The sequence below is a fragment of the Entelurus aequoreus genome, linkage group LG07 (genome assembly GCF_033978785.1).
Source record: "Entelurus aequoreus isolate RoL-2023_Sb linkage group LG07, RoL_Eaeq_v1.1, whole genome shotgun sequence".
NCBI lineage: Eukaryota > Metazoa > Chordata > Actinopteri > Syngnathiformes > Syngnathidae > Entelurus > Entelurus aequoreus.
The window spans coordinates 73,577,430-73,594,067 of NC_084737.1; the positions used below are offsets into that span (position 1 = coordinate 73,577,430).

At 39.2% G+C, this 16,638-nt stretch overlaps 1 protein-coding gene across 4 annotated transcripts in view; it reads right to left on the reverse strand.

Moving 5' to 3' along the window:
- celsr3 (cadherin, EGF LAG seven-pass G-type receptor 3) overlaps positions 1–16,638 on the reverse strand; it is a 218,832-nt gene that overhangs the window by 118,986 nt on the left and 83,208 nt on the right. For 3 of the 4 annotated variants that reach the window (XM_062054455.1, XM_062054456.1, XM_062054454.1), the window contains exons 4-8: positions 13,902–14,124; positions 7,540–7,655; positions 7,317–7,405; positions 6,007–6,021; positions 2,277–2,434 (exon numbers count right to left, since the gene is read on the reverse strand). In XM_062054455.1, coding sequence (XP_061910439.1) covers positions 2,277–2,434; positions 6,007–6,021; positions 7,317–7,405; positions 7,540–7,655; positions 13,902–14,124 — 601 coding nt within the window. The remainder of the gene's footprint in view (positions 1–2,276; positions 2,435–6,006; positions 6,022–7,316; positions 7,406–7,539; positions 7,656–13,901; positions 14,125–16,638) is intronic. The other variant, XM_062054457.1, reaches the window with a different exon arrangement.

The window sequence follows — 16,638 nt, forward strand, 5'->3', positions numbered from 1 at the left end:
GAATTATTGACTGATTTAAGGACAAAAAGGACATTTTTACAACAAATATAAAAACATGAAAAATATAAAAATTATTTTAAAAAAAACATACTAATTATATACTAATACTCCATCCATCCATTTTCTACCGCTTATTCCCTTCGGGGTCGCGGGGGCGCTGGAGCCTATCTCAGCTACAATCGTAATTATGCTAATTATTCTATTGATTGTTATTATAAATATACTAAACTAATTACACTATATATTATCTGAAGCTGATATAGAGATTTAAGTGTTGAATGAAAAAAAAAAAAAGCATGACCTTTTTATGAGGGGCGTGGTTATTTACAGCTAGAATTCACCAACTCGAGTATTTCATATATATTTCATATATATATATATATATATATATATATATATATTTATTTATTTTATTTACATAGAAAAAAAACAACAACTTGAATTTCAGTGTTCCGTTGGCTATCCATTAGATGGCAGTATTGTCCTGTTTAATTTCTCCGTTCATTTGGCAGGCAGGCTGTTTATATTGTGGGAAAGCGGACGTGAGAACAGGCTGTCCCCACTCAGTCTCAGGTCCGCATTGAGCTGGAGGGGGGCGTGGCCTCCAGCTCCGGCTGAATACCGGCAGTTTGTCGGGAGAAAATCTCTGCCGGGAGGTTGTCGGGAGAGGCGCTGAATACCGGGATTCTCCCGCTAAAAACGGGAGGGTTGGCAAGTATGATATGGAATGCACTCCCAACAGGTGTAAAAGAAAGTGCATCTCTATCCTCCTTCAAAACCGCACTAAAAGAACACCTCCAGGCAACTTCAACCCTAAACTAACACCCTCCCTTCCACATCCCACCTCCCTGGATTGTAAATAATCAAATGTAGACACTTATTCTTATGCTTTCTGAACTCTCTCTCTCTCTCTATGTCCATTACTTGCTGTACATATCCTACCAAGTCAGTCCTACACTGTTCCAATGTCCATTTCTCTGATGATGCAATTGTTGATGACTGAAGTGCTGATATCAACCAAACCTAAACCCCCTTCACCCCCCTCCACCCCCCCCCCACCGGATTGTAAATAATGCAAATAATTCAATGTATATACTCTGATGATTATCTTGTGTGATGACTGTATTATGATGATAGTATATATCTGTATCATGAATCAATTTACGTGGACCCCGACATAAACAAATTGAAAAACTTATTCGGGTGTTACCATTTAGTGGTCAGTTGTACGGCAGTGTTTCCCACACATTCATTTATTTGTGGCGGCCCGCCACGAAAGAATTACGTCCGCCACAAAAAAAAATACAAAAAAAAAAATATATATATATATATATATATATTGTTTTTTTAATTTTATTTATTTATTTATTTTATTTTTTTCCTGTCCAGCTTCTCAGGCAAATCATATAGTTGATGTAGATGCCCATATAGGCTGTTCAGATTTACTTTACAAAAGAGAAGTGTAGGATACTTCTCTTGTTGCCTTATTTGTATTTGACCACTACTGTTTTCTGTTTATTTGTTACTGACTGTGGCAGGACACCTCTGCCTCTGTTTCACTTTATGTTGCTGGTAAATAATATGGTTGTAGTGGTAGGCTAAAGTTAAATTATTTAGTATGCACTAATTAAAGGGGCAGAGCTTTAAGAGACATTTTAGCTTTTATATTTTATAAGATATATTTTTTGTAAGAACCACAATTAATATATTTCAGTGAATAACTTATTGTTCAAATCTGTATATAAATATGTACATAAAGTGTTGTAATTATATTGTAAAATGGATGGATGGATGGACGTTTAAAACAAAACTGCTATTATTAATTAGTAAGTATACATTTTTTGAGCCTTTTTAGAGAAAATCATATCATTGTAGTAAATTATGCAAATTACTCAATGATGTCATGTTGACCACGCCCATAGCCACGCCCCCACCGCCACAGGTATCTTGGCAGTTTATGGGAAACACTGTACGGAATATGTAATCTACTAATAAAAGTTTCAATCAATCAATCAATCAATCTGGTGGTGTCAGAAGAGTATAACATACAATGGAATTTGGAGAAAAAATTAGAAGAATTAGCATGTCACTAAACATGAAGTACACGTTTGTGTACTTATGGACTAAGTACATCATATCAAAAGATGATTCTTAGTTTTTATTCTAATTAGGGTCCAATAAGCCCAAATAGCAAAGAGAAATACAAAAAGGCATGTAAACAAACAGCTTGGGCCTTAAGAGGTTAAGAGTTGACATAGTATAAAAGGCACACTCACTTCTTGCTGCTGGTCTGTTTGCCCTGAGCCGCACAGCTGTAATTGCCCAGCTGCGTGCCAAAGCGGAGCGACAGGGCCGTGTCGCAGTCGTCCACGCTCACCACCGCAATCTTCTCGTCTGATGGACCTTGGGCATCGCCGCTCATGCTGCGCTTGGGCTGACCACACACAAACAAGCGGTGAGAGTAAACGCGTGGTGCAAAAACAACAACAGCGTACACGAGCAGACGTGGGAAGGAACGCGGGATAAATGTCACAGGTTTTATTGAACAACACACAACGTAGGATGGTAAAGAGCGGCATTGTCAGGTGGGAATGCATGGTTGTAGACCACCACAATGTATCCCACTAGGTTCCAACGGGCGTTTCTAATGTATTAAGCAAAAACTACAATCCCCATCAGTTAGAACTGCTGTTGATGACAGGAAAGAGACTAATTTTATTCCAGCGGCAGCAAGAAAACATATTGCTGCAGCAAAGTATAATACTACATTATCCATAACTAATCGGCAATCTAATGTTAGCATGTGAGCTTATTTGTGTTGAATTTTTAACCATGAATCCTCTCCACACAACTGCCTTGTGTGTCATGACTGATGATACTTCTACAAAACCCAAAAACAGTGAAGTTGTCAGGTTGTGTAATTCGTAAATAAAAACGTAATACAATGATTTGCAAAAAATCCTTTTCAACTTATATTCAAGATATCTAATGTTCGAACTGAGAAACTTCATTTTATTTAGCAACGGATCATTAACTCAGAATTTAATGGCAGCAACACATTGCAAAAAAGTTGGCACGTGGGCGTGTTTACCACTGTGTTACGTGGCCTTTCCTTTTAACAACTGCTTTCAACTCTATTTGTTTACAAACACTGGACTCGATCGCTCCTTTCAAGTGCCGCCGCTCAGGCCTCACATGACTCACTACAGTCAATTGTTGCCCTTCTTAGAGGATAATGGTATCACTGAGCTGTTCCAGTCCGGTTTTAAAGCCCTCCACAGCACAGAGTCAGCGCTTTTAAAAGTTTTTAACGATATCCTCCTGTCAACTGATTCTGGTAAATATGTTGTCCTGGTGCTTTTAGATCTGTCTGCTGCTTTCGACACCGTCGACCACACCACCTTAATCACTCGTCTTGAGAACTGTGTGGGCATTAAGGGCGCCGCCCTCAACTGGTTCCGGTCGTACCTAACCGACAGGAGTTTTTGTGTAAAAATAGACAGTTTTATGTCTTCCACAGCTCCTTTACCACATGGGGTTCCCCAGGGCTCAATCCTTGCCCCAATCTTATTTGCGCTTTACCTTCTCCCCCTTGGTTCTATTTTTAGGAAGTACGATATCGCATTTCATTTTTATGCCGATGATTGCCAGATTTATTTTCTCATGGCACAAAATAACACGGTTCAACGCCTTATTGACTGCCTGCACGACATCAAAGCCTGGCTTTCAGCTAACTTCCTGAGCCTAAATGAAGACAAAACAGAAGTTATGTTGTTCGGTCCAAGTCGCTCCCCCTCCCCCAACGTTGACCTCGACACTCTGACCCCGTATCTCAGCGACTGTGTCACAAACCTGGGGGTAAAGTTCAACTCAGATTTTAAATTCGAAAAACAAATCAGCAGCGTCGTACAAAAAAGCTTTTATCAATTACGCCAAATAGCGAAAGTGAAACCGCTTCTATCAGGACATGATCTCGAGAAATTAATCCACGCCTTTATCTCGACTCGTTTAGACTACTGCAATGCCCTGTATGTAGGCATTAGCCAGGCCTGCAGCTCGTGCAGAACTCTGCTGCTCGTCTGCTAACACAGACCCGCAGACGTGAGCACATCACCCCTATATTAGCGTCCCTTCACTGGCTCCCTGTGCGTTACCGAATCAATTTTAAACTCCTTTTATTTGTTTTTAAATGTCTAAACAACCTCGCGCCAACATATCTCTCCGACCTCCTTCAGCCTTACTGCCCCACCCGATCCCTAAGATCAGCCGATCAGCCGCTACTGACGGTCCCTGACACAAGGCTGAAGCTTAGAGGTGACAGAGCTTTCGCCGCTGCTGCTCCCAAGCTCTGGAACGACCTACCTCTGAGTGTTAGACAAGCCTCCTCTCTTCCTGTTTTTAAATCTCTCTTAAAAACATACTTTTATTCCATGGCTTTTAACACTGAGTGATATCCATCCTGCAATGGTGCCCCATAATACACCTGCTGTGAACCTGTTTTTATGTTTTTATATTTTATTTATTTATTTTTTATCGTGTTCTGTTTGTGTTGTGTTGTGTTTGCTCGGTTCTCGTATTATCTTTTAACCTGCCCATTGTACAGCACTTTGGCTACCCCTGTCGTAAATTTTAAATGTGCTTTATAAATAAAGTTGATTTGATTTGATTTGAACAACACTCAGTAAACGTTTGGGAACTGAGGAGACCAATTTTTTAAGCTTTTTAGGTGGAATTATTTCCCATTCTTGCTACTTGTTCAACAGTTCAGGGTCTCCGTTGTGGTATTTTAGGCTTCATAATGCGCCACACATTTTCAATGGGAGACAGGTCTGGACTACAGGCAGGCCAGTCTAGTACCCGCACTCTTTTACTATGAAGCCACGTTGATGTAACACGTGGCTTGGCATTGTCTTGCTGAAATAAGCAGGGGCGTCCATGATAACGTTGCTTGGATAGCAACATAAGGAGTGCCGTAAAAATGGCTGCTCTGTTGGCGGTCTTGTAGTGGGACTGTGCCGAAAATGTACTTTTCAGTTCTTATGTGTCTTGTGCATGTTAAGAATTGACAAAAAATCATCTTGAATCTTGAACATATGTTGCTCCAAAACCTGTATGTATCTTTTAGCAATAATGGTGCCTTCACAGATGTGTAAGTTACCCATGTCTTGGGCACTAATACACCCCCATACCATCACACATGCTGGCTTTTCAACTTTGCGCCTAGAATAATCCGGATGGTTCTTTTCCTCTTTGGTCCGTAGGACACGACGTCCACAGTTTCCAAAAACAATTTGGAAATGATGGACTTTGCATCAGTCCATCTTAGATGAGCTCGGCGAGCCAAGCGAAGCCGGCAGTGTTTCTGGGTGTTGTTGATAAATGGCTTTCGCTTTGCATAGTTTTAACCTGCACTTACAGATGTAGCATTCCTCAACTTTCTCAGTCTTTAATGCCACTTGTGCCAGCTTTTTTGAAACATGTTGCAGGCATCAAATTCCAAATGGGCTAATATTTTCAAACGTTTTCCAGTTCGAACATGAAGTATCTTGTCTTTGCAGTGTATTGAATTGAATATAGATTGAAAAGGATTTGCAAATCATTGTATTTTGTTTTTATTTTATTTATCTATGTATTTTATTGACACAACGTGCCAACTTCACTTGTTTTGGGGTTTGTAGTAGGGGGAAAAAAATTGTCAAAATCGATGCAGAACATACAAGAGATATAATTTTTGGGCCCATGTTGAAATTTAAGATATTACAGTATAATAAAAAACACAATTACAAGATGTCTAAAACAATGCCGTGAGTTGGGTTTTGCACAAACAAATCCTGCATTGGATGAAGTGGACTTTGACTCCAATGCATAACAGTGGGATCTCTCATCGCATAGTTAGCAAGGAAAGGGGAAAAGAGTTAGTAAAGGCAACAAAAAACAATTATCGGGGGCTAATAAGAAGACAAAGACGCATGTGGGTTCATTCACATGACGCACGCTCATACTCACGTAGCGTATAGCTGGCTGAGGAAAATAAAAAGAACAAGGAAAATTAAAGGCGATGTGCATCCTTTGTGCACGGATAGAATGGCAAGCGATGGGAAGCACACGTTAGTGCTCTAATAAAAACAATTATGTGACAAGGACAAAGGCACAAAAAAGAATCGAATGAAAACCAACACTAATTCAAATAATTTCGCCACACCTAGTGTGTGTGTGACAATCATTGGTACTTTAACTTTAACTTTAAATAATATAAAATGTATAATGCAACTATTAGTAGTAGAGATGTCCGATAATATCGGACTGCCAATATTATCGGCCAATAAATGCTTAAAGGCCTACTGAAATGAAATGTTCTTACTTAAACGGGGATAGCAGATCCATTCTATGTGTCATACTTGATCATTTCGCGATATTGCCATATTTTTGCTGAAAGGATTTAGTAGAGAACATTGACGATAAAGTTCGCAACTTTTGGTCGCTGATAAAAAAAAAAGCCTTGCCTGTACCGGAAGTAGCGTGACGTCACAGGTTGAAAGGCTCCTCACATTTCCCCATTGTTTACACCAGCAGCGAGAGCCATTCGGACCGAGAAAGCGACGATTACCCCATTAATTTGAGCGAGGATGAAAGATTCGTGGATGAGGAACGTGAGAGCGAAGGACTAGAGTGCAGTGCAGGACGTATCTTTTTTCGCTCTGACCGTAACTTAGGTATTAGGGCTCATTGGATTCCACACTTTCTCCTTTTTCTATTGTGGATCACGGATTTGTATTTTAAACCACCTCGGATACTATATCCTCTTGAAAATGAGAGTCGAGAACGCGAAATGGACATTCACAGTGACTTTTATCTCCACGACAATACATCGGCGAAGCACTTTAGCTACGGAGCTAACGTGATACCATCATGCTTAAATGCAGATAGAAACAAAACAAATAAGCCCCTGACTGGAAGGATAGACAGAAGATCAACAATACTACCAAACCCTGGACCTGTAACCACACGGTTAATGCTGTACCGCCTGGCGAAGCCTAGCAATGCTGTTGCTAACGACGCCATTGAAGCTAACTTAGCTACGGGACCTCGACAGAGCTATGCTAAAAACATTAGCTCTCCACCTACGCCAGCCCTCATCTGCTCATCAACACCCGTGCTCACCTGCGTTCCAGCGATCGACGGCGCAACAAGTATGACAATTTGGTACCTTTCAGTATGGATTCCAGGGTACCAGGAATTGGTACCGTATCGCTTCAAATGTGAATGGTACGCATCCCTAACTATATACATATGCAAAAATAAAAGCCCAAACTCACCTTGTTGTAGTAGCGGATGTGAACCGTGTGCCATTCCCCATCACTCACACCTCCAGGCAGGTAGGGACTCACCAGGGTGGACGATTCACCTGCGGGGTATTGCGTAAAAAATCAAAATGAATGCAGCTCCACTGACTTTCTGGTCAACAAAATGTATTGACATGTACAGTGTAAGTGCGTATAGTGCACGCCGCACAGTGTTTTGCAGGAAAGGGAAAGGTACCTGTGGAATATTTCAGCACCACTTGGCCCTCTTGGATCTCCAAAGCCATGAAGTCGTGTTTCTCGTTGAAGCGGCCGTTGTAGAAAAGAAGGCCGTTGCTCTCAAGGGTTGCAAAACTAGAAAAGACACACAGACAAATAAACAAACGGTATTATTATCAATAATACAGCAGCACATCGGTTTTCAGGTGCCGGACTTTTCTTTCAATTCGGTTTTAAACGTTTGCCAAAATTTTGGTCAGTTTTTTTTTGCACAATTGTGATTTGGCTGCATATTATTTTGCGGAATGAAGTGTTCAAACAAATAATGCCAGGCGTTGGTGGTGATTTAGTTTCTGTGTTGTTGTTTTTATTGAAAATGTCTGAAAAATATACCACCATGGGGCCAAAGAAAGCTGCGAGTGCCAGTACTTTGATGAAGAAGGTGAGAAAAAACTCGTAGTATGAAGGGAGCGTCCAATTGGCTCTCCCTGCCCATTCTCCTTCGCCGTGTCTTCGTTCAATAAAGGTAAAATCTTTTTTTGTCAATTTCATTTGTCAATCATATGTATTTTTCAGTATTTTATGCATGTAAAACTATATTTATTCTCTAAAAAGGTGTTTTGTGTTTATATTTTGGGTGTCTGGAAACGAATAAAGTGCATGGAATCACATTATTTCTAACGAGAACATTTTTTTGCACGATTCAGTTCTACTAACAGAAACTGACGACATACTAAGGTTGTTAAAAAAATGTGTCCATATCCGAAATTGCGATTTTTATTTATCCCGATTGTAAAAGGATTCATCATTTCTGAGAATATATTTTAAAAATATATAATATTACTTGCAAAAAAACAAATTTTTAAAAGATCAATTTTTGGATTAATTAAAAACATTATAACAACTATTATTTATATTTGATTATATAATAATGATTAAAAAAAAAATATATATAATAATTATTATTATTGTTATTATTTATTATCATAGATACTGTTGCTTTTATTAACTGTATTTTATTGTATTTTTTAAAAATATTGTATTTGTATGTCTTCCCAATTACTTTGTTAATTTCTATTTGAGGTATTGTAAAGCTGGGATTGGTTTAGAGTTGGGGTTTATTTTAGTAAAATGATTAACATTCTGTGATTTTTGTAAAAATTTTTTAAAAAAAATAAATAAATAAATACATTTTTTGGCCAACACTGCTTGTATTTGTTGCACGTCAACAGCCAAGAGGATCTTTTGTAACCTGTAACCTGTTTTTAATTATAATTTATATACCAAATAATATATTACAAGAAATCGTGTTTAATCAAGAATCGATTCTGAATGCAACAATCTAACAATCGGAATGGAATCGAACCGTGAGGTGCCCAAAGATTTCCCACCTCGACTCGATAATGCTAAATCTGTGTAACCGCACTGTTAGAATAATTGTCACAAAACTTTGTGTTGAAATGAGTTCTCGGCGAGAAGACAAAAGCTGTCTTTGAACCTACCAAGAAAAAGGTTTTTAAATCTCCACTGTGTAGGATGGGAAGCAACATGTAGGTGTTCTGTTTCTGTCATGTATTGTAATCAACAGAAATATATTGTCTTGACAAAGCGGAGAGGAAGCAGGGCCTGACTCCCCTCAAGGCACCTCTTCGTTGAACTGTTTTACGGCCTCTTCTTTGAACTGTGGTAACCAAAGGCCATGGCTGTTTACGACCCCCGTCCCTTAGAAACCATGTAATCAGGGAAAGTCCAAATAAAAGAGGAGGCGTACAATTTTTCGCCAGAGCGTGGTGAGACACTGTGTCCAGGCGTCTCTCCTCAATTGAGCCAAATTTAATTCTGTCTCTGTTTAATTCTTTGCTTCTTGTCTTGTTTACTAAGTGTTTGAACCTGACACTTATGTGTGTTGCATTGGATATTTCAACACAAAATATGACTAAATATTGTAAAGGACACAGAGTAATTATTAAAATATTGCAAATAACGTGTTTCTAAATGTAAGAATTAGGTTTGTCTAGTTGTCTTTTACTTGGTGATACTCTTCTTACTAAAGCCAACTCAATCGCTATGATTAAGTATTGCATGCATTTCTCTGCAGGAGCCCAGCAGTGCGGCAACATGCTAGGCAGCACAATGCAGAGCTATCACATTTCTTCTACGCAACCGACAGTTGCACAATCGCCAGCAAAAACATAGCGGAACAGGCTGGAAAGGATCAACTAAATAGGTCTATTTCAAGTTGTCGCATGAAGTAATTGGACATTACATGAATATGTTGTACGTATTTATAAGAAAACATATTTAATGTATGACTCCCCCGAGGGCACAGCATATTGATGTTGTTTCCCTTCAAATCTGTTCACTCAGCTATTCATTTATCTTTGGAGCTTCCACTTCTCCTCCAGCTGGCCTGCGTACACACACACTAACTGCTGCAGCCCCCGTGGAGAAAGAATACAGCATACTGTATTTACCCGTCTGTCCTAAGGCAGAATGGCAAAGACAAATACTGTACCTCCAAAGGTGACTGATGAGAAAGGGATTGTTTTGGTTTTTTTTACAAGGAAATATATTAACATTTGGAGGAAACAAATGATTAGAGAAACTACATTTCTGCATTGCAGCGTTGTGTGAAATCAGGCCAAATATTTTCTGCTCGCAGCCAAGAAGGTAATGAATAAAATATTGAGTTGAGAGTGAGAATGTCATGGAGAAACCTCTTAGGTCAGCCAAGATTAGAGGTCAAAATTCAACAAATGAATTGTTGAAGTATATGCCTTAAGGGGGGGGGGGTACTGTGACTCCCTGAAGCAAGGCGCCATTGTGCCATGTGCAAAGGTGAACTCCCATGTGGCTATTTGTTTATGACCACCTGCAGAAAAAACAAAGAGGGCTTGTTCGGGGACTTTTGTCTATGTTTTAATAAAAGAACAGTAGCTTTCTCCTTTGGAGGCCATGACCTCATAACACAACACGCTTGACTCAAATAATGCATTGGCACACCCGACATAAGCCGACCTCGGCCCCACCAGATGTTTGCCTGTGTTAATGAATCATTAAATGTCCCGTACTGTATTATTTTAAACACAATTTAGTGTCAGAGGTCCCACAATATCGTATTAGAAGTGTGTTGGCCAAAATCTAACGTCGATGCTGGAATTGACACTGTTTCAAAGTTCTATGTAGTTTTTTTAGAGGGCTTTGAAGGCTACATAGGTCCAACGTTTCTTATCATCTTTAGACATGTGTTCTTGACTCTCGTAATGATTGTCTCCATGGAAATGCCCCCCCTCTACCCCAAAGAACTACTCACCCCCAAATCCTCCACACGACACCTCCGCTCCGGACAGGCTAACCTCCTCCAACCTCCGAGGACAAAGCTACGAACTATGGGAGACAGGGCTTTCTGCTCGACCGCTCCCAGTCTGTGGAACGCTCTCCCTGACCACTTGAGGGCACCGCAGACTGTGGATGCTTTTAAAAAAGGCTTACAAACCCTTCTTTTAAAAAAAAAAGCCTTTTTATAGATATATGCATACTAATGTAGCTATTAGGCTGTTCTAGTTTTTATTTGTATTTATTTTTATTATCTTTTTATTATTATTTTTTTTTAATACACTGTAGCACTTTGAGGTTGTTTGCTCAATGTTAGGTGCTTTTTACAAATAAAATCTATTATTATTATTATTATTATTGTGAATGATAGGCAAAATTCCCCAAAAAGTGCCTTTAAGTCAGGGTATTCCTAAGTTGAGGTACTACCACTTTATAGACAACAAAATAATAGCAGTTATTGGTAGAAACGATATTGAATGTTTATGGAATTGACTGTCGCTACCGAATTGTACAAATATAGCCGAGTAATACAGTTTAGAAGTGTTTTCTAGTCCTCTGTGTGTGCTACATAGAACAGGTATCTCCATCTTTTTGTAGTATCTTGTGACATACAGTAAGGTTTTCTCATAATCTGTCGTTTTTGTACCATTTCCTTTTCTTTTTTTTTTTGTCCTGTCCAGCTACTCAGGCAAATCATATAGTTGATGTAGATGCACATATTTGCTGTACAGATGTACTTTACAAAAGAGAAGTGTGGGATACTTCTCTTGTTGCCTTATTTGTATTTGACTTTATTAAATGTATTTATATTATTAATTGGTGCAGCCGGGTCGGAGCAGGAGGGGATAGAAAGAGAGAAAAAAAGAAGACAGAGGGGGAAAATTGCGGGGACAAGAGGGGGATAAGACAGAGAGACAACAACAACAACAACAACAAACATAACAATAACAACAACAACAGAACAACATCAGCAAATAGGATATGTACAAACATGATGGTAAAAGTGATAGCAAAGTTAGTGAAATAAATATTAATAACACAGAAATGACAATTAGCAATATTACACTACAAATGGAGCAATACAAATACCAATAGAAATAGCACTATTGATAATGAATAATAACAATAATTTACCTCTATTATCAACAATACAATTGTTTCAAATGCAACAATACATATATGTAATGATAACTTCAAAAAAAAAAGAAAACAGACAAACTGTATTAACCTTGTAGATTGTTATAGTAGCAATAGATTAAAGGCCTACTGAAAGCCACTACTACCGACCACGCAGTCTGATAGTTTAAATATCAATGACGAAATCTTAACATTGCAACACATGCCAATACGGCCGGGTTAGATTACTAAAGTGCAATTTTAAATTTTGCGCGAAATATCCTGCTGAAAACGTCTCGGTATGATGACGCCAACACGTGACGTCACGGATTGTAGAGGACATTTTGGGACAGCATGGTGGCCAGCTATTAAGTCGTCTGTTTTCATCGCAAAATTCCACAGTATTCTGGACATCTGTGTTGGGGAATCTTTTGCAATTTGTTCAATGAACAATGGAGACAGCAAAGAAGAAAGCTGTAGGTGGGAAGCGGTGTATTTCGGCCGGCTGCAGCAACACAAACACGTAGCCGTTGTTTCATTGTTTACATTCCCGAAAGATGACAGTCAAGCTTTACCATTGGCTTGTGGAGAACTGGGACAACAGAGACTCTTACCAGGAGGACTTTGAGTTGGATACGCAGACGCGGTACCGTGAGTACGCATGCAGCTGCGGCTTCCAAACATTTGATCGCTTGCCCGTACGTGCGTGCCGCTATGTGCATGTCACGTACGTAACTTTGGGGAAATATATGTGCTGTATGAACTTTGGGGAGGTGAACGGTACTTTGGGCTGTGGGATTGAGTGTGTTGTGCGGGTGTTTGATTTGTATTGGCGGGTTATATGGACGGGAGGGGGGAGGTGTTGGTTATGCGGGATTAATTTGTGGCTTATTAAATATAAGCCTGGTTGTGTTGTGCCTAATAGAGTATATATATGTCTTGTGTTTATTTACTGTTTTAGTCATTCCCAGCTGAATATCAGGTCCCACCCGCCTCTCACAGCATCTTCCCTATCTGAATCGCTTCCACTGCCCTCTAGTCCTTCACTCTCACTTTCCTCATCCACGAATCTTTCATCCTCGCTCAAATTAATGGGGAAATCGTCGCTTTCTCGGTCCGAATCGCTCTCGCTGCTGGTGGGCATGATTGTAAACAATGTGCAGATGTGAGGAGCTCCACAAACGGTGACATCACGCTACCTCCGGTACAGGCAAGGCTTTTTTATCAGCGACCAAAAGTTGCGAACTTTATCGTCGATGTTCTCTACTGAATCCTTTCAGCAAAAATATGGCAATATTGCGAAATGCTCAAGTATGACACATAGAATGGACCTGTTTAAATAAGAAAATCGCATTTCAGTAGGCCTTTAAGCTTTTTCAGTGTGCCGTGTGTTTTGTTTTGTTTTGTACCATTTCCACCCAAACTGCAATTAAAAATGACGAGATGAGGCCTGAAAATATTATTATTCAGAACTAAAATAACAAACTGAAGCTCAATATTTAAGATTAAACCTCAGTTCTTCTCACAAACTACATTTGAGTAGACAACTCGGCTTAAGACGTTCAAATATGACTTACTGGGCGAGAGCAAGGATCAGGTCAACTGAAAACTGGAGGGAAAAAAACAGACTGAGAGGAGACCACGGGGATGGAAAGGCTTTAAGATGGAAAGAAAAAGAGGGAAAGCAACGATGTGAATGAGAGCAGGAGATGGGCAGAATAAAGACGAGAGAAGGAACTGTACTTCTTCTAGAAGAAAGAGAAAACGAACAGCATCAATCTCTAAGATGGAGATGAACTAAAAAGAAGTTGCGAATGAAAGAGGCGTAATTATAACTCTCTGGATGAGGGAAATTGGATTTTCCGAGAAGAGACCCCAAAGAAACGAGTCATTTAAAAAAAAAACCTGGAGAGAAGAATTATTACTTACGTTAAAGAGATGGAGAGGTGGAATCTCTGCCTGAGGCCACGGAACATGGCGAAGGTCTTAGGCGGGAAGGAGCGGGCGGTGACGGTGCAATATGGCCGCTCGTACCCGCCGGCGGGACACTCGCAGCGGAAGCCGCCGCCTGGGAGCTCCCGGCACGTTCCTCCGTTGCGGCACACGCCCGGCACGCAGCCGCCATGACGCTGGTCAAACTCACAGCGGTCACCTGGGAAGAAGTTTACATTTTACCATAAGACGTTATTTATCATCTAAGTACATTTCTACAAAGAGAAAAGAAATATATAACACAGGTACACTATGTGCAGGTAAATAGATCCTTTTAAACTAGCATTGTCCAAAATGACATATACACACTACCGTTCAAAAGTTTGAGGTCACCCAAACAATTTTGTGGAATAGCCTTCATTTCTAAGAACAAGAATAGACTGTCGAGTTTCAGATGAAAGTTCTCTTTTTCTGGCCATTTTGAGCGTTTAATTGACCCCACAAATGTGATGCTCCAGAAAGTCAATCTGCTCAAAGGAAGGTCAGTTTTGTAGCTTCTGCAACGAGCTAAACTGTTTTCAGATGTATGAACATGATTGCACAAGGGTTTTCTAATCATCAATTAGCCTTCTGAGCCAATGAGCAAACACATTGTACCATTAGAACACTGGAGTGATAGTTGCTGGAAATGGGCCTCTATACACCTATGTAGATATTGCACCAAAAACCAGACATTTGCAGCTAGAATAGTCATTGACCACATTAGCAATGTATAGAGTGTATTTCTTTAAAGTTAAGACTAGTTTAAAGTTATCTTCATTGAAAAGTAAAGTGCTTTTCCTTCAAAAATAAGGACATTTCAATGTGACCCCAAACTTTTGAACGGTAGTGTATATATTAGCCTATAAGCATGACATCCTTAAAGGGGACCTAGTATGCAAAACCAACTTTTCTTACCTATTGGTACCTGTTTTGTGTATTTGTGATCTGCATAAGTCCCAAAAATTTGAAATCAACCCATGAAGGCATGGTGGAATATTTATAAAATAATCTTGTCTTCCTTTATATTGCTTCTAAACCAGCTGTTTGGAATTCGCCCAATTTGTGATGTTTTTGCCATTAGTGATGTCTATTATATATATATATACGTTTGTATAAGGAAAGGTGGAAACAGTTTAACTGTGAGATGGTTTGAAAGTACATCCCCACATCTGCGGTGCCCTCCGAGGTTTCTCATTGTGCCCATTGGGTTGAGTTTTGTTGTTGCCCTGATGTGGGATCTGAGCCGAGGATGTCGTTGTGGCTTGTGCAGCCCTTTGAGACACTTGTGATTAAGGGCTATATAAATACACTTTGATTGTTGAGTGATTGAAAATAAGTGGAATTAAACTATGAGACTCGCTGCAAAATTAGCCAAGGAAGTATGGATCCCAGAATGAACTTAGTAAATGAACCCTACTGGGTCAGTCCATGCTTTCAGGCGGTCTGGGATTTGATCTAGGTCCTCCTGCTTGAAAGTCAATCATGCTAAACACTGTACTAAGCAGCCAGGCTTTCAAAACAGGACTACCTTTTTGGCTAATTTTGGGTATAAATCAATCTTTTTTCTTTACAAATGTATGTATATATTTATATGACCCATAGATATAAACATTGTTTAAAGAAATATTAGATTTTTGGGCCCTGTCCAGGATTCGAACTCGCATCAGTGGGATGAAAGGGATGTGGATTGTCCTCTCAGCCAAACTGCCCAGCTGCTTGAGAACAATTCAGCAAAAGTATTCCTTTTTTGCTCATTTTAGACTAAATGTTGTTTTTTTACAACAACAAATATATTGTTGATAGTGTGGAATATCTACTTGCAGTCAAGGTCATTTTTAGGCGGGAAAAAAATGTCAACCGTAAGTGAGAATGGTGGGATGAGTACCTATTGTCCAATATTATTGAAAATCATAAATACTGTAAAAACCGTGAATTTTTTGGGTTTAAAAAAACAAAACAAAGTTTTATTGTCCTAATCAAGACGAATGTTACAATGGTGGAATGGTTGAAATTAGGGATGTCCGATAATGGCTTTTTGCCGATATCCGATATTCCGATATTGTCCAACTCTTTAATTACCGATACCGATATCAACCGATACCGATATCAACCGATATATGCAGTCATGGAATTAACACATTATTATGCCTAATTTGGACAACCGGGTATGGTGAAGATAAGGTACTTTTAAAAAAAAATAGTAAAATAAGATAAATAAATTAAAAACATTTTCTTGAATAAAAAAGAAAGTACAACAATATAAAAACAGTTACATAGAAACTAGTAATGAATGAAAATTAGTAAAATTAACTGTTAAAGGTTAGTACTATTAGTGGAGCAGCAGCACGCACAATCATGTGTGCTTACGGACTGTATCCCTTGCAGACTGTATTGATATATATTGATATATAATGTAGGAACCAGAATATTAATAACAGAAAGAAACAACCCTTTTGTGTGAATGAGTGTAAATGGGGGAGGGAGGTTTTTTGGGTTGGTGCACTAATTGTAAGTGTATCTTGTGTTTTTTATGTTGATTTAATAAAAAAAAAAAAAAAAAAAAACCCGATACCGATAATTTCCGATATTACATTTTAACGCATATATCGGCCGATAATATCGGCAGGCCGATATTATCGGACATCTCTAGTTGAAATTAGTTGAAAAATGTTGGAGGAGCGGCCGAAAGAAA